At 38.2% G+C, this 23,666-nt stretch overlaps 1 protein-coding gene and 1 pseudogene across 3 annotated transcripts in view; both read left to right on the top strand.

Moving 5' to 3' along the window:
• LOC105044770 (uncharacterized) overlaps window positions 1-20,300 on the top strand; it is a 30,653-nt gene extending 10,353 nt beyond the window's left edge. The window contains exons 7-24 of one of the 3 annotated variants that reach the window (XM_010922776.4): window positions 488-565; window positions 646-738; window positions 833-952; window positions 2,364-2,444; window positions 4,480-4,695; window positions 4,828-4,875; window positions 8,571-8,825; window positions 9,804-9,907; window positions 10,234-10,478; window positions 11,606-11,674; window positions 11,763-11,827; window positions 12,670-12,839; window positions 12,962-13,040; window positions 14,060-14,315; window positions 16,164-16,209; window positions 17,555-17,663; window positions 19,758-19,820; window positions 19,911-20,300. In XM_010922776.4, the coding sequence (XP_010921078.1) occupies window positions 488-565; window positions 646-738; window positions 833-952; window positions 2,364-2,444; window positions 4,480-4,695; window positions 4,828-4,875; window positions 8,571-8,825; window positions 9,804-9,907; window positions 10,234-10,478; window positions 11,606-11,674; window positions 11,763-11,827; window positions 12,670-12,839; window positions 12,962-13,040; window positions 14,060-14,315; window positions 16,164-16,209; window positions 17,555-17,663; window positions 19,758-19,820; window positions 19,911-19,991 (2,178 nt within the window). In that variant the 3' untranslated portion in view covers window positions 19,992-20,300. Of the gene's footprint in view, window positions 1-487; window positions 566-645; window positions 739-832; window positions 953-2,363; window positions 2,445-4,479; window positions 4,696-4,827; window positions 4,876-8,570; window positions 8,826-9,797; window positions 9,908-10,233; window positions 10,479-11,605; window positions 11,675-11,762; window positions 11,828-12,669; window positions 12,840-12,961; window positions 13,041-13,361; window positions 13,556-14,059; window positions 14,316-16,163; window positions 16,210-17,554; window positions 17,664-19,757; window positions 19,821-19,910 lie in introns of those variants that run through there. The other 2 variants (XM_010922775.4, XR_012141353.1) reach the window with 2 other exon arrangements.
• A 1,608-nt stretch (window positions 20,301-21,908) lies between these two features.
• Window positions 21,909-22,913, top strand: LOC114914180 (uncharacterized; annotated as a pseudogene).
• Window positions 22,914-23,666: the final 753 nt, after the last annotated feature.

Below are 23,666 nucleotides of genomic sequence, written 5' to 3'. Positions count from 1 at the left end.
AAAAAAAAAAAAAAAAAAACTGAAACTGAATCCATTTTCTGGTTCCAAAAATTTCCAAACCAAAATCAGACTGTATGTTGAAAACCCAATCTAAACTGAACTGAAATAACCATTTCGGATTGGTTTTGTGGTTTGATTGGTTTTGTTGCACACCCCTACTTGCTTCTTTGCGTATGCAGCATATGGCATTACAATTCCATGTAGCATGAATAGAATGAAGCATTATGCATATGCAAACATTAATGCTCGATCTTCATGTCAGTAAATGTGTTGTTAAATCCACTTCACCATGATCTTTTGTTCTACTAACTTGCTCTGTGTTTGCAAGTCTGACTATCTTGTCTAGGTTGTTAATATGCTAAGCAACAATGTATGTCTCAGATGCTATCTCTGTATCTTTGTTGTCTCTACTATGGATTTCTTGGGTGGAAAGCAGCATCTATCTTTTTTGCTCCATTGGAATTAATTTTGTATTTGTGAAAATTAGGACAATCAACCAGACAAGTCTGAATTAATAAAGTGGTTCCAGAGCAATCATCTGGACCAAGAAAGAGGAAAAGTTGTGGTGAGGCACCATTTGGTCTTTGTTAAAATGTTGTGAAATGAATATCAGTATAGTCATGCTTGACATTTTTGGTTTTGCAGGTCAAGCCAACAAGAGCAGGATCAAGTATTGGTGTTGCGGTTGCTTATGGTATTGATGATGCCATTGGAAAAGCTACTGATATAATATCAGAGGTAATTACTTTCACTGATTTTCTAATAAAATACATTAGAAAGGAAAATAATGAAAAAGTTCTGCATTCGACTGAATGTTTCCTATGATCTGCAGGGCATTGATGATAAAGTTCTTGTTGAAGTTTTTCTAGAAGGTGGGAGTGAATTTACAGCCATTGTGATTGATGTTGGGACAGATACTGATTGCCGTCCTGTTGTTCTACTTCCAACTGAAGTTGGTTCCATCATCTTTTTTCATGTTATATTTTTCGGAAACATGAATACTTTTCCTATTGCATGAAATCATTTGATTGGTTCTGGCATATTATTTCATATTGCTCATGATATCTTGGTATGCATTCTAAGATATTTTGTATAGAACCAACCAGCTTCAAATAGTTGACTTAAGGATTCCTTTGTTATGCATATATCGTGGCTATATATTATGTAGTTAGAAGATGCCAGCACTGATGTTCATGATTTTGAAGCTAGGTTGTGGACCTCATTTGCCGTGGATTAGTGAATCCTATGATTCGAGGTCCCCTTACTAGGTCAATTCAGAAGCTCCAACTGAAAATCTGAAATTGCTTGTAAGACCCATTAACCGACTCCCAAAATGAATTACATTTGTCAACTGAAAACATTTACCTAGAAAGAAATCCTACTTGGCATAATAAATTGATGTGTCATAGGCTACAATACACTGCAAGATCTGAGGGGACTGGATTTGATGACAGCCTTGCATCTTTGTCTGGTCAGTTTCTCTCCATGGAGCACCTTAGAATAATGGAATTCCTTAAACTGGACTAAATTGGCTTTAAATAAACTGTTGTGTCCAAGGGGAGAAAAGATTCTTATAATATTCAAGCACAATTTCAGCTGAACCAAGTTGGTAAAGACTATTGGTGGTTGTACCAGAGATCTGGGTTCAAATCCTGCCTTCCCTAGGGTTTGCAGGGTTAGGGGTATTTGGGGAGGGGTATCCTCTACTGTGCCTAGGTCCCTGCTATCAAAAGAAGAAAAGGACATAATTCCAGCTGTTTGTTAGAGGGTTTATTTTTACTTTTTTTATTTTCATCTTGGTGATTGTTGATGTCTTGCATCACTTACATCTAAGGCACTTTTGTTATGACAAGCCAATATTTCTGTTCCATCAGTTAATATTGTCAAGTTCATATCCTTTGAAATGAGCTCTATCATATCCTTTCACTATTTTTTGCCTTGTTTTCTACTTTGCATAGGCCTCTCTTTTCTGTTATTAGGAGTGGACAGTTTAAAAATTTGCAAGCCAGAAACTAGCAGGATCACCACTAATATATGCTCCCTCAATCTTAATGAAAAAGATAATCACCAGGGTGTAGTAGAAAATTGAGTTGATCAATTTTGAACATTTAACTTCATTGCTGGGTCTAAACTAGTGTATTTTCACTTTGTAAATAGGCTTCTTGAGGAAATTTATTTCTGATCTCTAGATGGATCTACAAGCAATATTGCAGGTGAATGAATGCCCAGATGTTGGAGTTTTATACTTACAAGGTCAACTTTGAGTGTTACTGTTGATTGGTGTTTCATGATACAGTGACAGAAGTTTTTAGGATCTGGTATAAAGGTACAATTGATAATCATTTTATCTCATCCAATGGCAGGTTGAGCTTCAATATTCTAGCAAAAATGATGCAGAAGATACAATATTTAATTACAGAAGGAAGTATCTTCCAACAAGACAGGTACGAAAAAGGTGCATCAGTATATGTATGCCTTTCTGGATATATGGTCAGATATTTGCTGAAGATCCTAGATATATGCTGCCTTCTGTTACCTGAGTACTTGCAGCTATACCGCTGCAACATGGAAACATTAACATGCACCGTAGAGTTTGAAATGTATAGCATTATGAAACGGAACTCGTGGACTTTGGCATTACAAGGAAAACCCTCATCTTGTGACACATAGCTCAAGAGATTGTTCTTAGTACTCACAAAATTGTGCACGTTTGAACACACACACACAGGTTTATAGACATGTATGTTGTAGACACATAAAACAAGTACATTAACCAAAAGTGGAAGAGCAATTAACAAATAGCATAAATTAGACATGGAAGAGTATCTGATCCCAAACATTTCAGCATCGGTTAATTGCCATCCAACAAATTATTGAATAGTCGCCTGTATTCTATCTGCCAAGTACCCAGGATTGTCGACTCAGAACTGGATCCTGTGCTAGCTGGCTGGTGGTACAAGTTGGTATGCCCCGATATAGGACCATACCGGGCCCGAACCGATACGGAAATGGGGGATGAACCAAGGAGGAAAAGAGAGAGAAAGAGAGAGTGGGGGAGGGAGCAGGTGGCCAGCAGAGATGCCTGCAGTGGCCACCAAGGCCTCCTAGGCTCGGTGGTCCTCCACGAGAGAAACTGAGAATAGAGTGAGAGATAGAGAGAAGGGGGGAGGGGGGGGAGAGAGGGAAGAGGAGGGAGGGGAAGGCGGTGGGGAGGTTGCTGGAGGGTCACCGTGGCTGCCGGGCAGCCCAAAACCCACCCTTTGTGGCCACCGCAGGTTCAAAAATGGGGCTTTGACATGTTTCATCGGGTTTTAAAAAAATCTGACATAGTGAAGCCGGCAATGGGTCGGATTTTGAGCCGCAAGGGGTTTCCTCCCTGCCATCTTCCCCTCCCTTCCCCCCCTCTCTCTCGTCTTAGTTTCTTATGGAGGACTGCAAAGCCTTGGAGTCTCGGCAGCCTCAGCGGGCCACTATATGACTTTCATAATACTTAAAATGTTGAGATAAATAATAAACACTGAAAATCCAACTCTAAGTTTTAAGTCTTTGTGTAGGCATTAGTTTTCAAGCCACTAAGACTGAATGACATGTAGGTTGCCAAATAGTTGAGTTGGTTAAATCTCTTGTCTTGATAATAGATGTGGGTCTGATTCACACCCTCATCCAATGGAAATGGAGGGTTTTGCACCTCTCGCAATCTCAAAAAGAGAAGGAAAAAAATCAAAAGAAAGACAAGAAGCCCATGTAGGCATGGAAGAACAAAATACATGAAGATCTTTTACTAATTTTTAGAAGTAACTTATATGCTTACTGAATGACAGTTTGGTCATAAGTGAAGTAGCTTCATGTAGTGATTTCAGAAACTCCTAATCACAATATTATATTATCTCAGTAGTAGCAACTAAAATTTTAGCAGTGTTAAGCGGTATTCACCATATAATAAAGTCAGTCTTGAGCTTTATTTATAAAACATGAACCATGAATGGAAGTGTAAGAAAATAGTTTAAAGAACATAAATATACAATCAAAAGCTTTTTGCTATAATCTTGATTTGAACATTTATATGGTACTTCTTTGCTGATGGGAAGAACTGTACAAATTTATCCTTTTTATAATTTTTCTAATTTCTTAGTTTAATAATGTTTAGTAGTTAAGATCCTGAAAAGTCTATTTTTGTGTTTATTACTCATTTTGTACCAGAAACTGGACTATATGTACCAATATTTTGCAGTACTAGCAGCTATATTTCCTTGAAATGCTTATTCATGTTCTTTTGTGTTTAGCTGCATCCTTGTTATGATGGCTGTAACTCAAATGGGCAAGTCCGGTCATTGTTTTCGGTTCCTTTTTCTTGAAAGCCATTACTAAATTATGTTTAGGAATCCTGGCCAGGCATACAGACATGTCCACGTGTTCTACCTAAACTCGCAATATGGTTTTCTAAACTTTATATAAAGTTTACCATCATATTTTTCACAGGTTGCTTACCACACTCCTCCACGCTTTCCAATTGAAGTAATTGAATGTATCAGACAAGGAGCATCTTTGTTATTTCAACGTCTCCATTTGCGTGACTTTGCCAGGATTGATGGCTGGTTTTTACCTGATCATGTTGATGTGCTATCATCAGCGGACAACCATAATAAGTTCGGATTTACTAAGTCGGGTGCAATCATATTTACTGATATCAACTTGGTAAGAGACAGGTTTGGTTATCTGCAGCGTTCTTATTAATTGTTATCTGTTTGATTTACCCTCATTAATTTTTATACGATGCTTACAAATTTCTTTGGCTACTATGCTGTTGTTGCCATTTATTTGACCTAGATAAGTGGGATGGAGCAAACCAGCTTTTTATTTCAGCAAGCCTCAAAGGTACCTTTATCTATTACTGTTGATATCTGTCAACATCCACTTTGGTATTACTAGTGATATTATGGTGATATGTTTACAGCGATAGATTTTTCTGAAATTGCAAAGCCTCAATCTTATACATATATATGGTGTTGTTATATATAAATTTTTTTCCATAGACACAATGGAACTGTACTTCAGGCGATCTTGATCTGTGGGTGGCTGGGTGCTGAAGCTCCAGTGATGATCTATATATGTATGTGAGAGAGAGAGAGAGAGAGAGCTTGTGCTGTTGGTTATATTTAATAAGATAGAACCTTTGTACACGGGAGAATGAGCGTTCTGGCTTGTGTGATATAAATTGCTGATTGATTCAAAAAATTTTCAGTTGTGGGAATGCAGGCTGACATTAACACCCATAATTTCACTTTTCGTGATGCAGTGTCTATTAAAGAAGCAAAATTTAGGTCTTGCATTATTAAAATTAAATTTGGAAGAGAAGGGTAACATTATTAATTATCTTTGTCGAAGTATTTATTTTACTATCTCATGACGGTGTATATGAAGCTGGGGCTTCATTGATTGCAATGTGATGCTTTAAAGAAATACTTTTTGTTAGCTTAGCAACATTGAGACTAGGATACTAATAATAAAGCTAGCCAAGTAGTTGAGAGCAGAGTTGATCATAAGCCGAACCTCAGACCTAGACTATATTCATTTTTTATCAGGTTCCAGGCTGGGCCTTTTTAAAATTTGATATTTTTTGTCCCCAAGCCTGGCCCATGATCAACTATAGTTGAGAGTTATATTGAGCTGTTACTGAGATGATGGAAGATCTTGTATTAACATTTAATCAGGGAATGGGTGGACGGTGAATGGGTTAAAACACCACTTAACATAATGGAAAGCATTACCAACTTGAACCGCTTAGTTCAAGGGGTACTGACTTGAACCGGTATGGTGTCGGGTCGATTTGGCTGTTCGGTCCGGTAAAGGGCCCGAATTAGTCCCAACCAAGTGAAACCGCCACTAATTTTGGAGTAGTTCGGACACTTATTTTTCTCTCCCTTTTTCTTACTTTCCATGTTTCTTTTGTTCCTTCCTTTCTTTTCCTTCTCCCTTCCTTTCTTTCCTTTTTCTTCTCTTTCCTCACTTTCTTTATTTCTTTTTTCTTTGCTTCCATTTTCTTTCTTTTCTTTTTGTTTTTTGCCCTTCCTTTCTTTCTTTCTTTCCTTTTTCTTTCCTTTCTTTATTTCTTTTTCTCCTTCTTTCCCTTCTTTCCTTTTTCTCCTTTTTCCCTATGTGGATGGATAAAATTACTTACATCCACAAACCTAACTAGGTCCTTTGAACAGTAACCAAGTCTTACTTGGGTACCCTAGAAGTACACTACAGTACTTTTAAACATCCATAAAGCTTAAAATAATCCTTAAAAACAAAAAAAAAAGTCAAAGAAATGCTGTAGCCGTACCAAACTGGTACAGATTTGTGTATTGAGTGTCGGTATGGTATAGTTTAGTATCATACCAGTACAGTGCCTGATGCCACTACGGCACCTTGCTTAACATTAACATAGCAACGTTGAGAATGTTAAGCTATTGTTGCAAAAATTTTGGAAGAATGCATTTTTAACTTGTAATCGTGGAGTGGGTATTTAAGACTAGAAATAGCTGGTGATCTGAAGCTTGCTTATTTGATATTCTTGCCCAAAATGTCCATCGGTTCATCGAGTTATTATGACCAAATTCGGCAAGATAATCACTACAAGAACCAACCAACCTTAGCCTTGTCTTAAGTAGCTATGCCTCTCTCCACTTGGGGGTGGTCTAGAGTTCAATCCTTGGTGGTGTCCCCAATGTATTTCTTCTTTTTGTTTAGAAAAGGACTGCAAGAATTTACCCTTTTAAGTGATTAATAAGAAGTATATGTTCTTTTCAGAATGCAGAGAACGTATGAGTGCTGAGAGAAGTGCTCAAATGGTTAATATTATGTTGGAGAGTGGATATCATTTGGGATCTAAAATGAAGCTTTTCTAAGGTCCTTCTAGGATCTTGAACTTTGACAGCCTAAAACTGTTGAGGCAAGTGTTTTGGTACATGTAATGTATCCAACAATCTACTCAAGGTTCATCAAATTGGTATCGGAGGGGGTACTAGCCAATGATTGGTTCAGCTCAGTCCGGACTCAAGTATTTTGGTGGATGCGGTGAATCCAAGAATCTACTCAAGGTTCATCAAATTGGTACCTAAAGGCAAATTGGCCTACAATCATTCTGGCATAGTAGGCATTGGTATTGTGCCATTCCAGAGTGTACCGAAAAAGGTAGAACCTAGAGAGGGAGGGGGAGAAGCAGAGGGAATGAGGAAGAGGGAGGGACGGAAGGGCTGCCTTAGCAAAACCTAACCCTAACCCAAGCGAGAGAGGGGGTGGGAGGGAGGGACAAAGGGGGTGGGTGAGGGAAATCTTAACCCTAACCTGAGCAAGAGTGAGGGAGGGAAGAAGGGACTTACACTGGACCCTCAAGCGTGGGCGGCAGTGGGGTAGACCATCACAAGCAGTCGGAGGGGTTTTTTTTTGGGGGGAGGGGAATGTAATTGTGAGTTGGCGGAAGGGGGTTTAAGTGAACCGTGTGGGCAGAGGTTCCCCTCTCAGTTTAATAGCTTGAAGTGTGCTAGTCCCCGACTGGTCTGATTTGATATGCCCCAAAGTGCTAGTTCAGCATGGTTCTGCAAACCGTGAATCTACTGATAAGGGGGTTGTCTAATGTATACAATTAGAAGGGGGTTGTCTAATGTATACAATTAGAATCAGCTCTTATCTCCTCAATTCCTCATACTTAGCAGGCACGCCTATTATACAAGCATATCATGCATCTCCATACTCCATATGACTACGTAAAATCTCCAATGTTTCAAGATTCTTAATTTGCTAGTATCGTGCACAATTTAAACAAAGAGCAATCTGCTTCATTTAGGACATCGTACACCATTGCTGGAACTATTTAATTCAAATGCTACATATATTACAGTATGCATTCATATCACCTGTTATTTGGATCACATTTTTCTGTTCTTAAAGCTAAATCATCTGTGAAAGGGAAAAAAATATCTCCATTTTGATTCAGATAATGAAGTCAGTCTCCACATTCATAGTCTATATTTAATAACGATATCTGTTTGTGGCAGATATTAATTGTAGAATAGTTCTTTGTAATTTTTAAAATTGATTAACTGCTTTCTGCATTTTGTACAGTTGCTATATAAGCCCTCTTTCAGTGTGCTGAAGTAATACAGAGATAGACACCAACAATTCTTGCCCGTATTCCATCTGTTTTTATCTCTCCTTCTTATCGGTGTTTAAGGCTATTTTTGGATGCTTGAAATTCAAAAATCAGGAATTTATTTTCTAATGATTCAAAATGTTTGAATTTTAAAAAGTTAATTTTTTTAGGCAATGCTTGTTTGTTGGATAGAGAGTTCACAACTGGAAAGCTTTGAAGACAAGAATGAGAGAAACATGAATGTTGAAAATTGTACTCAAAGTAGAAGTTTTTAATTTCATGATTATAGGTGTTTTTGAAAATTTATCTGACAACCATACATTTCACATTACAAATTACTATTAGTAATTTCAAAAATCTAAAATATCATGATTTTGAAGGACATCCAAATGCACCATTAGTGTTGTATTGAGCAAAGACACTTTTTTTTGTACAGGTTGGATTTTCTCATTCAAACATCCTTCGTACCATTATCCAGCATGCTTGCGTGCGGCTCCCTTCTCTTGTACCATGCAGAAATTCATGGAATGCATCTTTTAGAAGATTGCAATCTGAACATCGTGCAAACATCAATAGAGAAAACAGAGAAGCTCAAAAGGTTTTTGTTATCTTCGGAGGAGAAACCTCAGAACGCCAAGTATCTCTCATGAGTGGGACAAATGTCTGGCTTAACTTGCAACATTTTGATGATGTAAATCCCACAAGCTTATTAATAATTGAATCTAATTAATGTGCAATGTTGGATGTTAAAATTTGTGGTGTTAATTGTTGAAAATATTCTTTTTCAACTACTTTTCATTTTGATATTGTTAAAAAGTTCAAAACCATCTCTACATGAAAGTTTGACCAAGATTTCTTCTATTTACCTGGACTCTGTGAAATAGTCTCCATTTGCATCATCTAAGAAATTTTTATACTTTATAAAATTTTTTTTTGAACCCGTAGAATTCATTTTTTTAATTATATTGAGATATTCGTTCCTCATCATCATCTGTTGGTGATGGTACTTGTTCTATTTATTTCGATTGTATGTGATTTTTTTTTTTTCTCTTTCAGTCACCAATTTAACATTTTAGCCTGAAGTACATAAAAATGTAGTTTTCTTTGTAGTATAACATAAAACATCAATTTACATGCATACATTCATTTATGTATGTCAATTTTCATGTAATTGCAATGTATGTATGTTAATGTTCATGTAATTGCAACCATGAATCCTCTTTTGGAGTCTGAAGCATCAAGTTCGGCACACACCCAAACTGGTATCTAAGCAACTTGATTTGCATGCAGCATACCAGTTCATGATATCTTCAAATAAGCACGTAAATTTTAAGTGACAGCCATGCCTTCTTTTGGACATTGACGTCAGTGTATGTAGAGTTCTCCCCCTTATCTTGGCTTCTTCATTTTGTGAATTTTTTCCCCTTATGATCATGTATTTAGAGTATAATTCATTGATTCAAAGTAGGTTACATGTTACCTTTCTGGCCTTCGAATTTTCCACAGGGTCCTTTTATATATTCCTATCTGTTCTAGTGATAGTATCCGTGCTTGCCTCTAGAATTTTCTTTGCTCCAAAGGATATGGATATTAGAAATTATAACTTTGAGATTTACATGAAATTCTGTCATTGTTGTTGCTTGCTCTCTAATTGTTTCGGTAGTTTCAGGTTGATGTACTTCCATGTCTACTTGCTCCTGCAAATGGATATTTGTCTACCCAGAACCAGGATGAAGATAATGATGCCAATTCAAGAATTGTTTGGTCTTTACCGTAAGTGTTCTTTTTTACATATATCTACATGATTCATGACAAGTAAACACTTGCTACTTAAATATTGAAACCTTTAACTTTAGGCCAAAGTGTCATGCTTGTTTTTACTGCAAGTTGTATAACCTTGACTCTTCTTGTTATTGTCACCATTTTAAACCAATAATGTCAGAGCTCTCATATCATGTATTCAATGTGTTCATTGGAAGTATTGATATATAAAAATTATGATATTTGATCAGGGGGTCTGTTTGGTAGCATATCTTTGTGCATCATTATTTTTTAGGTTGTTTCAACATATATTACTCAAACCCATTTTTCTGCTACAGTTATTCCCTAGTTCTGCGCCATACAACAGAGGAGGTTTTTGCTGCTTGTGTTGAGGCAATTGAACCAAGAAGAGCTGCACTGACATCTCATTTACGCGAGCATGTCATGACTGAACTTGCAGAAGCTCTAAATAAACATAGTTGGTTCACAGGTTTTGACATTGTTGATGAACCTCCTGTGAAATATTCACTGGAACAGTGGATTGAGTATGCTAAAGAAGCTCAAGCAGTAGTGTTTATTGCAGGTTCCTCCTCAATGATACCATATTCAGTAAATTTATGTTTTGTGATTTGTTTAATTTTTGTTTGTTTACAATTTTAGTTAGTGATGCTTGCTTCTTTTTTTATGGCTGTGGAGTATGCGTATCCACATGAGCATGTAGATTGAGACACACACACACACACATGGTTTGCTATACTGCTCCATACTGCCCGGTACGAGGCGTATCATATCATACTGGTCACGTACCATACCGACACTGGGTAGGTATCTTGTATTGTGTCAAACCACATACAAACATTGTAATAGGATAGTACTTGTTGGGGTCTGGTACTAAGTTGGCAGACCTTTCACACACGCATATATGCACTCGTGCGTGCATATGTATATATGTGTGTGTGTGTGTGACATGTGCGAATGCATGTGAATTCTCACATGCATGTGTTTTGTTTGTTTATTTGTTTATTACATCTATTCTCCCAGTTGGTAAATTGGGCAGAGAGAGAGAGGGGTGGGGTGGGGTGGGGTGGGGAGGGGGGAAGAGTGTGTGTGTGTACATGCATGTGTTTTGTTTGTTTATTTGTTTATTACATCTATTCTCCCAGTTGGTAAATTGGACAGAGAGAGAGGGGTTGGGTTGGGGGGGTGGGGGGGGAGTGTGTGTGTGTTCGGCATGGAGCATGCTGGCTACTGGCCAGCAGCCAAGCATTGCATGTGCTGTCTGTTCAGAGACAAAAATAATGATTTGATAGGCCTTTTTCTAGCTAAAAATATCTCAAAAAAATGCCCTAGGAGGTGCTGTGCTGACTTGTGCTGGGTCCTGGTATTTGCCTTGTACTGGCACAGGCCGGCATTTGAGATGACAATGGTATAATATAATTTCCTGACTAGGTTAATATCCATTTCCCTTACGTATGGCAAAATAAGCTAGTGCATTAGTCTATCTTAAAGTAAGATCAATCAATGATAGGCACGTGGTCAATAGTTTTGTTTGCATACTGCTGATCAACGAGTGTGACTCTGTTGATTTGGTTATAGTTTATAATCAGAATAAATTCAAAGAAACTGAACTTCTGCTGTGTATTTTGATGCCTTATTTTTTGAAGGGTTACTTTAGATCTTTTGATTATCATTATTTGCCATTATCTACAGTGCATGGTGGTATTGGTGAGGATGGTACCCTTCAAGCTTTATTGGAGGCTGCAGGAGTTCCTTACACAGGTTTGAGCTTTCATGATCATTTTCTATCATCTAACTTACAATCTTTTGCTAAATAGCTGGGCTTTTGTCATAACCGTTCATTTTGCAGGTCCTGGACCCATGGCTTCCAAAATTTGTATGGACAAAGTGTCAACATCTCTAGCCCTTAGCCATGTATGTTTGCAATACTTTTTAAGAATGAATATGCATAACCATTAATTTGTTCTAATTGAATGGTTTTATGTTTCTCAACATTTAATATTGACATGAAAATGGCTTTGGTGTCAAGTACATTCATTATGAGTTGAAATAGCCCTATTTATGATGCTGAATCATAGAATAACTTGCACAAGCTACTTTATGTAGGTGTCTTGTTTCGATGTTTATGTTAAATGCAATGATTCAAGTTTTAATATGGGACGAACTGTTAAACTCTTAAAAATTTGTAAGAACAAGATTATTAAGCTCAAGATAGTGTTGTGAGTAGCTCATGTTCCACCCTGCTTCTTCATATAGGTTTTCAATAACGAAGGCTTGAGGCATGTTTCAAGCTGCATACTTTGCTCTTAGCCTCTTGCAATGAGTCACACCAGAAAGCAATGCACATACTTGATTTGACAACACACATACTTTAAAGTAGTGCCTAGGAAACAACAAATCTCAGGTTGTAGTGTTTCTTCTGGGTCTGCCTATGAGTCACATCAGAAAATCTTTGAGTTTCCTTTATATGTGTATGAAGGACTTAAGAACCATGTGGCATGCGCACGCCATATTATATCATGCCAACTTTTGGCATGAACCAGTATGCTTTGTTGGTCAGCCCTATTTATTTCTTTTGGATAATGCTGTTCTTTTATGGATTTATGCCCATCAACTATGTGAATGAGACCTGAGATTATGAATTTATGATTTGGCTAAACAGCTATCTAGATTAATCTTTTATTTTATTATATGACATTTATTATTTACATGATCAATATGCTAGAGTTTGTGATTCTCTCCACTTCTGAATACAGCTGACAAGCTTGGGAGTGCTTACCATACCTAAGGATGTAAGGAGTAAAGAGGAGCTACTAAATTCATCTCCTCTTGATATTTGGCACAACTTGACAACAAAGCTCAAAGCTGAAACATTATGTGTGAAACCAGCTCGTGATGGATGCTCGACTGGCGTTGCTAGACTACGGTATGTCAATGGTCACATCATTGTGACTCTCCATATGTGCTTTTGTTTGCCTGAGATAAGCATGTTGTTTAAATAGTCTGCATCTGCATGAGTTTTGATGCACCAATCACACTGTTTTGCAGCACCGTGGAGGATTTGAAAGTATACATAAATGCATTGCGGAACTTTCTTCCACGACTTCCAGCTAATAGTTTGTCAAAGGTCTGCAAACTCCTACATTTAGGTTTTTGAGACATTGTGGGTAGGAATTTGTCTTGTAAGTAGGCCCTTTGGTTAAAGGCAGAAATATAATGCCAATGGAACTTAAGTTTTCTCCAGTCATTCATTTGGCTCCTTATGGTCAACTCATGAAATGGATATTAGTCAGAATATGCATAATCATACCCATATCTGTCTTTTGTTTTAATGTTTACAAGTACAAATGGAGATATCAGTTGAATTATGATCTTAATTAAGCATTCAAATTTGGCATAAAAATGCACAAATGCATATCAGATATGAAGAACACATCCCTTTTATCAGGAATACAAGGTTCAAGTGTCTGCTCATGCCATTATGTGCTGGGCCAGTATCAACATTTTGCACTAGGTTGGCACTGGGGTACCAGGCAAGCTGCTTGTTATGGGGTTGATACTGCTCGGTATCGGTCATTGCCCAGCCTAAAGGGCTCTTACATCCTCTTTTTTCTTGGCGCATGGCATATATCATGCATGCAGGTGGTATACTTAAATCCTCAGTAGCATCATAATATGTTTGCTAGTTTATTTATAGTTCTTTCACTTAGATTAATCTGCATTTGGGTTTTAAATTAACATAATGCACAGTGCATAAATCTCTCTTATCTTCAGGATTTATAAGTTTATTTGTCATGATACGAGACACATTAAGATGATCTACCTTTCAATTTAACCCTGGCAGGGAAAGCTATGTTATAGAATACAGGGCAAGGTGTTGTTTCCTCATGGCAGTTCATGATATTTATATATGTTGAAAATATTTATCATCCCGCACATGACCTCTAGATATTGAAAAGAGTTTATCATCAAGTGCATCTTTTTAGACTAAAATTTGCTTATCAACTTCTTTTTTATTTGTTGGAAATACTTAAGAAGTTATTCTTGGATAAATACATGGCACACTATGATAATAAAATTAAAATATATTCTTCTTGTCCAATCAAATGCAATTTTCAAAAGTTCCTGTTCAATTGTATGTGCTAGGCACACGGGGTGATTGAGATGCCAAATCCTCCTCCACAATCATTAGTTTTTGAGCCTTTCATTGAGACGGATGAAATAATTGTTTGTTCCAAATCAGCAAATGATGGTGCTCATAGTCTAATATGGGAAGGATGCAACGAATGGATTGAAATAACAGTTGGTGTCATAGGTAAACGTGGAGAAATGCACTCACTGAGTCCTAGCATTACTGTTAAAGAAACTGGTGACATCTTATCGCTTGAGGAGAAATTTCAAGGTATGTTTTCCTATGCCTAATCAGACAGACAATCATGGTTCCACAGATGTGGTCTGCTATTTTTAGCTGGTCAGTTTAATTTTATAGAGCAGCATTATATATGTAAATTGTACGTTTTTCACATTGCCCATTCGTTGAATGCTTTGCTTTCTTTTATTTTTTTTATTCTTATTGACAACTGTGCTATAATAAAAATAACTAGGGCATTTCCTGTGCATCAGACCATTAGTTCTAGGACCTCATTTTAGTTTATGTACCCTGTAAGCTATATTTCAGTTCAATAAAGTGGGAATAGCAACGAAGATGCGGGACCACATATATAGGTCTCTGTATGCATAAATACATTTTAAGTATTCCACTTGAATTGGACATGTAGGCCTTCAATTGAATTTAAATATTCTATATATAGTACAGGTGTGGAATGATGTGTGTTATGTCATGCTTGCAAGTTGCAATTGCTACTATAATTTGTATTGACTGGGTCCTCAGTAGAATATGATATTAACAATATTACTAGGTAATTTTTCATCTCAGAAAAAGTACTTTTTTTTTTTTTTTTTTATGGAGCTTGGGTTGAAGTATAAGATCTCAGGGAGCACATGTTAATGTTGTAATGAGATATTCATTTATTTGTTATAAGAAAAAATTATAGGAGAACACTTATGGACATATTTTTCAGGCCTTGAATTGGAATAAGTGATGAAATGTCATCATTATCGATTCCTATGTGTGTGTATATTGTGCATATCCTGGATATATTATGTATATATAGTATAAATAAGTGTTATGTATATTAATCCAAATACATATACATCTAACATGAGGATTTGGAGAATGAGTCTTGAAATATTGCACCCACTGGTTGTGATTTGCTGGGTACATAGCCTTCATAAGTTTCAATGATAAGTTATGAAAGCGGAAAGCTGGAAGTCATTCTGTTAAGGAGGTTGGTGTACTTCATTTGAGTGCTCAGCAACAACAACTTGGTCCATATTGTGAGTGCTTGAAGCATAGCTTATGTGGATTACTTTAGGAGGAATATGGTCTGGTGACAGGGATTTTCCAAGCCTATCACCATATTATTATTCTAGGTGGGAATATTGAGCGACAAATATTAGGCTATAACTGATTCTATTGTGATAATGTAGTGTGACTGTATGTAAGTTGGTATTAGTAACCATATTATAATCCTTTCACCATCTCATCAGATTTTTTTCTAAAAAAAATTAGCCCTTCAATATAGGATTTTTTTTTCATTGAAGGACCATTTAACTACAACTAATATTAGGGGGGAAAGTAGACAAATTTGATAAAAAGCCATCTGTTTGAGCATAAATAGGTGACTAATAGATTCAAGTGAGCCTTTAGTTCACCCTGGGCATGCATATTGAGATCCCAAACCCCCACCATACAACCAGGCAGTTGAACTGATTTTCTGTCTGAATTTGCCTTGCTTTCTTTTATCCTTAGTGTACACAAGGTTCTCTTCCACCTTTGTCATCAACAAGACTTAAAAACTAGACTCTGCTACTAAACCTATCACCTGGGATCTTGACCAAAATTTAATTAGATGAACACTTTAAATCATGTAAATTCATGATTATAAAACTTAATTTCAAGTGGACAAACCGACAAAGTATCAGCAAGAAGGGTCTCAAATGTAGGTGACGGTGGCAAGCTAATAATTTGGTTATAGCCTGGTCATGAACTTTTCTGTAATATTGTTAGAGATGTACCATGCAATGTTATCATAGAGATTAGTTGCATGAATGACAAAACATAATATTCAACTATATATGTTTCCTTTAAGTTTAATGATATTGACTACGAAAACTGACTGTTTTGTAGGTGGAACTGGCATCAACTTGACACCACCTCCAGCAACAATTATGGGGTTTGTTTTAAAATCCTTTATCTTACCTATATTTTAATTGCTTCTAGAAGTCGGTTAAGTGGTTTGGGGGGCTGTACAAAAAAGTGGTTTGGATGGAGTTTTGTATCTCTAACTCATTTTCTAATTACTTTGAGGCATTGTATCTTTGTGTTCACTGGATGGTTAGGATGCATGACATTATGCAGGAATATGGCATTTGGTTTAATCTCTAGATACTATCACCCAAATGTAAGTCAAGGAAATCATCAATGAGTCAACTTTAGTTATTGAAGTCAGCGTGGATAGGTATTTCCTTACCAATATAGGTTGAGTAGGGTCCACAAAGGCAACTCAAAATATTTCGGACAAGGCTTGTAGATATACCATGTACATGCATGCATGTAGGCATGTATGTATAAGCAAATATGTGTGCATTACAAACCTTACTATTTTATTGTGCTTCCTTGCTAGTGTTTTAGCACTTCAGTCTAGTGAAATATCATCGGTCACGGAGAGTCTGCATTCCTTTGAAATCTACATATAAACAATTCAAAAACATCTTATCAAGTTCCCTGACTTGGACGTGAATGTATTCTGACAATATAAGAAATAATTTCTCCATCTTGAAATTTAATTGATAAGAACTTAACATAATCAAGAGATATTGATTTGAATACAGAGAGAATGGCTTGTATTGTGTGTATAAAATGTGGCTGTGCAGTTTTGATGGCAGTTTTGACACTGGATATAAAATGAACTAAGTTTGCCCACAATATTTGCGCTTTGCTGAGATGGAACCTTGATACATGATAAATGGCATGATCAATGTGCAAATTCTGTCTGAAGCTTTGACACGTGATGACGGAGTATAATATTTATCCTTGATTAAAAACTTTGGAAAATCTCAATTATGTCATATTATTGGGAAGAAACTCTGGACTATGTAACAGCAGGTAAGGAAATCTTTTCAGATGTGGTTAAGTAGGTGGGTTGAACATTCTTGATGTTTGACAATCAGAATCATGGTACTCCCTCTCGAATAATCACATTGGAGGCTTTTTAATTAACAGAAGTGCACTCTCTTGATGCTTCTAACCGATTTCTGCTTGTTGTGGGCATGAACTCACAGATTGTGTGCTAATATATTATATCATGAATTGTGTAACTAATACTCATTGCTGTAACAAATCTATCATGAAGTTTATTATTTTTATCTCTTTTAAATGGTGCAACTAATATGCTACTGACCAAAGGGAGCTTGATAAAGTAACATGCATTGAGACTTTCACTCACATGCACATTTTGTCTTCAAAAGAACCTGTACTGTATCATCCTTCTCAGGTGGTTGTTTGCTCATTTTCTTCAGTAGTGATGCCTTGCAAAGATGTAAACAGCGGATTGAGGCAATAGCAAATTCTTTGGGGTTGGAAGGTTTTTCACGAATTGATGCATTTGTGAATGCATATAGTGGGGAGGTAAGCTGATCTTCTCAATTAATGAAATATTCTATCCTCACTTTCTGACTTTTATTTTGGGTATGAACTACTTGGCTTTTCATATAGTGGTATTATGCTAATATTTAAAGAACCTAAGAAAAGGAGTTTCTTTCAAAATTAATAAGCTAAGTTATTGACTATATATAGGGCTAGAAGTGGGCTCGGGCCAGCTCGAGGCCCATTGAGCCTGGCCAGCTTCGGGCTCGGCCCGAAACCATTTAGGCCGGGCTCGAGCCCAAAAATTTGGTTTCGTTTTACTTTCGGGCTGGGCTCGGGCAGACCTTTGGCCCAGCCTGAGCTCGGCCCGGGCCCAAGCCCGAAGTCAGGCCCGACCCTTCCGCCCTCCACCTTTGCCTGGACTTCGATACAATCAAAAAGGATCGGAGTGGGAAGACGATGCGCCGGAGGGAGCCGCTGCTGGGAAAAGATGATGCGCCGATGCCGGAGGTGGAGGCGGCGGTGGACTTGGCTGCGGGAGACGGCTGCTATGGTGGAGGGGAGTCAGAGGCGTTGATGGTGGCGGAGCTCTTCGATCATCAGCCCCAGAGGTCCCAATCTCGGAGCGCCTTGCCTGGATCCTCTCGGAAGAGGTTCGGAAAGACGACCAACTTCAGATCGCTCACGATCTGCGACAGATCCTGTCGGAAGGTTGTCCCATATGGGTTCTGTCAGCATGTTGGGTGGCAATCCGAAGCCATCGGCCACGATGCCGCCGCGGGAGCTCTCGGCGAAGGGGATGCTCGGCGGCACGGCAGTGGGAGCTTTTTGGTAGGCGGCGTTCTCCGATACTCCATTCCCCCCGCCGATCTCCCTGTCCTCCGCTTCTCCCTCCTCTCCCTTGCCTCTGACTGCCCCCTCATTGGGAGGTCATCCCCTCCTTTCCTCCGCAACAAGCTTGCCTAGGCTTGGTTGGGTTTGGGCTTGATTCGGGTTTGACGTGGGCCGGCCTGATTGGGTTCGGGCCAGTCTCGGGCCCGGCTCAGGCCGGGCTGAGCTCGGGCTCGAGCCTGTATTTTTTCAAAAAAATTGGCCTAGCCCGGCCCAATTCCAGCCCTATCTATTTATGTTTTCTATGTCAGAAACAATTGGTCTTAATTGCAAGTGTACATGGCTTTTGTGCATGTGTCTGGTCGGCATTGGAATACTTATATATAAGTTAAACAACTTATTGTGATGACTCTACAGATTCAAGTTCATTCTGACCCACAAAAAATGAATCTAAAGTTAACACTCTTGTTATAACAGAATTATGATGCCATAAATGGATAGAATAGATGTTCAACAGTACGCTGGAGTACTGGTTATAGAATAGTTACTGTTAGTGTAGGAAGCTCAAACGCATGTGTACACAAGATATCAGTGTCCCAGGAATTTGGGATCGACTCTACTGGCTCTCCAATCCATGGTACTCTCTCTGCCAACTCGACCCACTGTTGTACTTGGAACTTCCAGTTACACTTCTTGCTTAACCTGGGCTAGCATGCTGGTAGTGTAGTAGTGCATCCAACACCTCTTAAAAAGATTTACATGATTTATAGTCATGGAAAATTCTGAAATAAATTAAGTTTCAACCAAGGTTTGTTTTAGTTAGAGAATACATGTATTCTCAAGTTTATTTACCAGTGCTTTTTCTTAATTAAAATCCAACAGTACAAGTATATAAAGTAGGTGGCTTTAGTGTAAACTGGAGACCACCAACTTAGTTATACCTGATGTGTGTGATAGGACATACAAATTAATGACCCATTGCACTCTTCATGATCAATAACATCCTAAATATCTAATTACCTATGAATCAAATGATCATTTTAAATGAACAGATTTCAACAATGGAACATGATTGTTTCAATTAGTGGTTGCCAAACAACCCGGCTCACTTGAATGTTGGTTGTCTTTCAAAATATGGGGAACAAGGGGAACCATGTGGATCATTGACCTGGACGATGCATCATGTGTTTGGCAAGGAACACAACTAAATTTGTTATCCCTGGAAAATGTGTCATGCACAAAAATGGACAAATGTATTATATCTGTTTATTAATTTATTTATATGTTAAATGTGGCTCTTTCCAGGTACTGGTGATAGAGGTTAACACGGTACCTGGGATGACTCCATCCACTGTCTTGATTCATCAGGTAATAGTGAAATCCTTAATAACACCAGCAGCATCCTGGATATAATGCTACCATCTGAGGTTCATTGGTTTCTGTTCTTTGCCATTTCAGGCGCTTGCGGAGGAACCACCAGTCTGTCCCCAACAATTTTTCAGGATGGTTCTCAACTTGGCCTTTCAAAGATCTAAATAGATTTTTAACATCTGCTCATCCCTTTATAAGAATAAGAAAAATGTATGTGAATAGATAAATACTTCAAGTGGTAAGCCAATAATGTGGTGCTAGAAAGACTGCCATTGTGATGTCCACTATAGTATGACGGCCAACTGATGCTTTGTTTTCGAAAGTATAGAACCTTCTCTCTCCAGGTATCATCATTTGAGTACCGTGGTATTCATCCCCAAAGTCAGTTGCGCCACAGCAAGTTGTCTGTCTGTGCTAATCATGGTGGCTGTTGTATAGACCTTCTGAAAATCTTTTATTTGCTATTTCTTTTTCCTCTGTTCCTGTTTGTTCCTTTCTGTAACAGGGTTATGGACTCTGAAGTTGCGGTCAAGACTTATTGACTGCCAAACAAAAGAAGCCTATGGCTTCCTCAGTTGTGACTGCATCAAATACAGATCAAGGTTTGTAAAGTGAAGTTGGGACATTGAAGAAGAAGCAGATATGGAAGCACATATAACTTACCTGGAAAGGCTAGTTCATGTTACAATTGTATGGAAGTGGGATTGGGCTAGGCTTGCTTTGAAATAGAAACTTCATTTCAGCATCAGGAATTATTGCAATACGATGTACATGCCCAAGGCTGAAATTATGTGGAGTGTGATTATTTTTTATGTTCTCATAGACAGGTTTATCACAATAGTGCTTCAAATGACTGGATCACATTCTGCCCTGAAACGGATGTCCTGCAACCCTGTGCACTGTCAGCTTAAAGTTCATTTTTACTTAGTCTGCTTTGTATGTTGTAATGTCAGGTTGTCATGGTGCAAGCTGCAGCTGAACGCCCAATAAATTGGTTAAAGTAGGTTATATGATCTTTGAAGATATATTTACCTCCCACTTGGTGCTCTTTATAGGCTTCTCTAGAGAGCAGCTCTGAGATTTGGGAAAGGTTCGGAGAGGAAGGGAGGGAGACTAAGACGCGTTCCGTTTGGCCCCCGCCCTGCAACTCTTTCCTCTGTGGCCTCTTCCTTCTCCCCTTTTCTTGGCGATTGGAATCTTTTGCCCTTCTATGCCAGCAACTATCAATGGGCACCATAGTGGACATGTAGTGGAGTAGAGCCCTCTTGATGAAGCTAAGTGGTGGCAGCAAACTCGGTCAATGGTGAGGAATAGACTGTCTTCATGCTGCAAGCAACAAAGTGGTGTGGGAGGCGGTGAGGATGAAGACCGGTGATAGAGGTGCTGTGTGGGTGGGGACAAAAATTGGTTGCCGTAGCTTTGGTGCTTGAGGGTGATAGTTAGAGGTGCAAATGAGAGTTGCTTGCGAGTTTTTCGAGTTCGGTTCTAAGTTTGATTTGATTTAATTATTTTCGAGCTCGATTAGCTTTTCAAGTTAAGTTGGAGTAGCAAGATACTTGTCTGAAAAATTTATCGGTCTATTCAAATTCATATATATTTTTAATAATATTATTTATATATATAATATATATATTAATATATATATATATTATTAATAAGTTAGTTTAATTTCGAGCTTGAACTCGAGTTCGAGTATAGTTCGATTAGTATTTAAGGTGATTTGATTTCAAATTTTATTTATTTTTTATCAAGTTGAGTTCGAGCTTGAAATATTAAGATTTGATCGATTTTGAGCCGAGTTTTGAATCTGAGTATTTTGAGTTGAGTTGAGCTTGAGTCTTTAGCTATTCGATTCGGTTCAGTTTGATTGCATTCAGGATTGGGTCTGATTTCAGATCAGATTTTGGGTTAGGTTCAATATAGTTCAGATCGAACTTGGGTTTATTTATAGAGTCTGTTTATTTTTCGGATTGGACTTCGATAGTCTGGCTCGGATTCGAGCCTAAAATTTAGCCTGCAAGAGTTCGGTCCAGTCTCCTCTCTCGAGCCTGTAATTGGAGCACATCAAATTTCACGGTGGGTAACATGCCACACTACCCCTTGTATTTCACTAATTCACAACTGTGCACTATCCATTGTGCGTATGTTTCGGGATTTGCCTTAGTTAATCACTTGCCATCCATCAATGACCCTGCATATGCCTTGGTTCACTTCAACCTGGATCTAGACCCGGTGTTGCCTTTTCGTAGACTCCAAGAGTCCCAATCCCTCTTGACCTGGTGCCTTAGCCACCCTAGGACCTCCTTAAAGGCTCTCATCAAGGAGGCAAGGTAGAGTGTGTCCGCTCGTGGTGCCCTCCATCTCACCTGCTTCGGCATTCTTGGAATCCCAAATTTCGCAAGCACGTCTTCCACCACCTAAAAATCATCCCCCATGATGACCCCGCACCTCCTACCTCCCCTGCACCCTTCGCCCATCCTCATTCTCTGGAAGAAAGACGATCATTCTGGACGTTGATGAGACCTTGATCCATGCCAAGACCAACCCTCCTCCCGAGAGGTATGACTTCACCGTCCACTCTGTAATCGATAGTCAGATCTCACCTTCTATGTTCTGAAGCGTCGGGGGATCGACGAGCTGCTTAAAGAGGCTGCCAAGGCCTTCGAGGTCATCATCTTCACCGTGGGGCTTAGGGAGTATGCATTCCTCATGCTCGGCCACCTCAACGCAGGAGGAGAGATTATATCCCACCGCCTCTATAGGGATTCCTGCAAGGAGATGGAGGGGAAGCTTGTGAAAGATCTGTCGATGATGGGGAGGGATTTGGATTGGGTGGTCATTGTGGATGACAACCCGAATGCTTATGCATTCTAGCTGGAGAATGCAGTCCTAATGGCCCCTTTTATCAATGCTTGGGCTAGCCCAATCGGATTCAGGCCCAAGCTTGGGCCTTAGTTTTTAAAAAACTTTCGAACTTAAGCCCGATTCGAAACCCAAAAAAAATCAAACTAGGCTCGAGTAAGGATGTGGCCCAGCCCGACCCACTTCCAGCCCTAATTACACCCCTAGCGGTAGTAGCCCAACCATAGAGTGGAGATAGCGATGAAGTTGAATCACATAGGTGTCTGAGGATGCTAAGAAAAGGCTGTGAAGAAGTTGCCTGAGAAGCAGAGCTCGACGAGGATGCTAACGTAAGAAAGGGATTGCGATGAAGTTGAATAATGAAGGTCGTGGGACAGTAGCACTGAACTGTTTAGCCTGGTTTAGGCTGGCTATGCTAATATATAGTATTGGACTGTTCCATGGGCTGGTTGGGCTTGTTGGTTCGCTCATTTATATCTTTATTTTTATTTTCTTTTTCTATTTGCTATATTTTTTTAAAAAAAAAAATTTCTCTACCACCCTCGATGGTGAATATGTGCACTATCCAATCACATTGGGCCACATAGCGTAATTAATAATGAGGTAGATATTTAATGTAACTCGATTTTTTTTCTCAAATTTTTTCTGATGAAAATATCCTTTCCCTCTATAGAACAGAGATATTATTATTTCTTGATGCCTTTATGACTTTCTATAAGTATATATGATATCTTAAATAATACATATTATTTTTTATATAATTTTTTATTAGTTATTATAACTTCTTATTATCTTGTATGATTTTTTAAACAATATATATGACTTTCTATGAATATATATGATATTCCGAACAATATATATGATTTTCTGTATCTTTATATGATATCATGTTGGTTATTATAACCAACAGAAAGTTATATAAGTATCAAGAAGTCATAACAACCATAAAAAATTATATATATTATTCAGAAAATTATATAT

Source organism: Elaeis guineensis, chromosome 5 (genome assembly GCF_000442705.2).
Source record: "Elaeis guineensis isolate ETL-2024a chromosome 5, EG11, whole genome shotgun sequence".
In the NCBI taxonomy this organism is placed as follows: domain Eukaryota; kingdom Viridiplantae; phylum Streptophyta; class Magnoliopsida; order Arecales; family Arecaceae; genus Elaeis; species Elaeis guineensis.
This window is presented reverse-complemented; position numbering and strand designations above follow the sequence as displayed.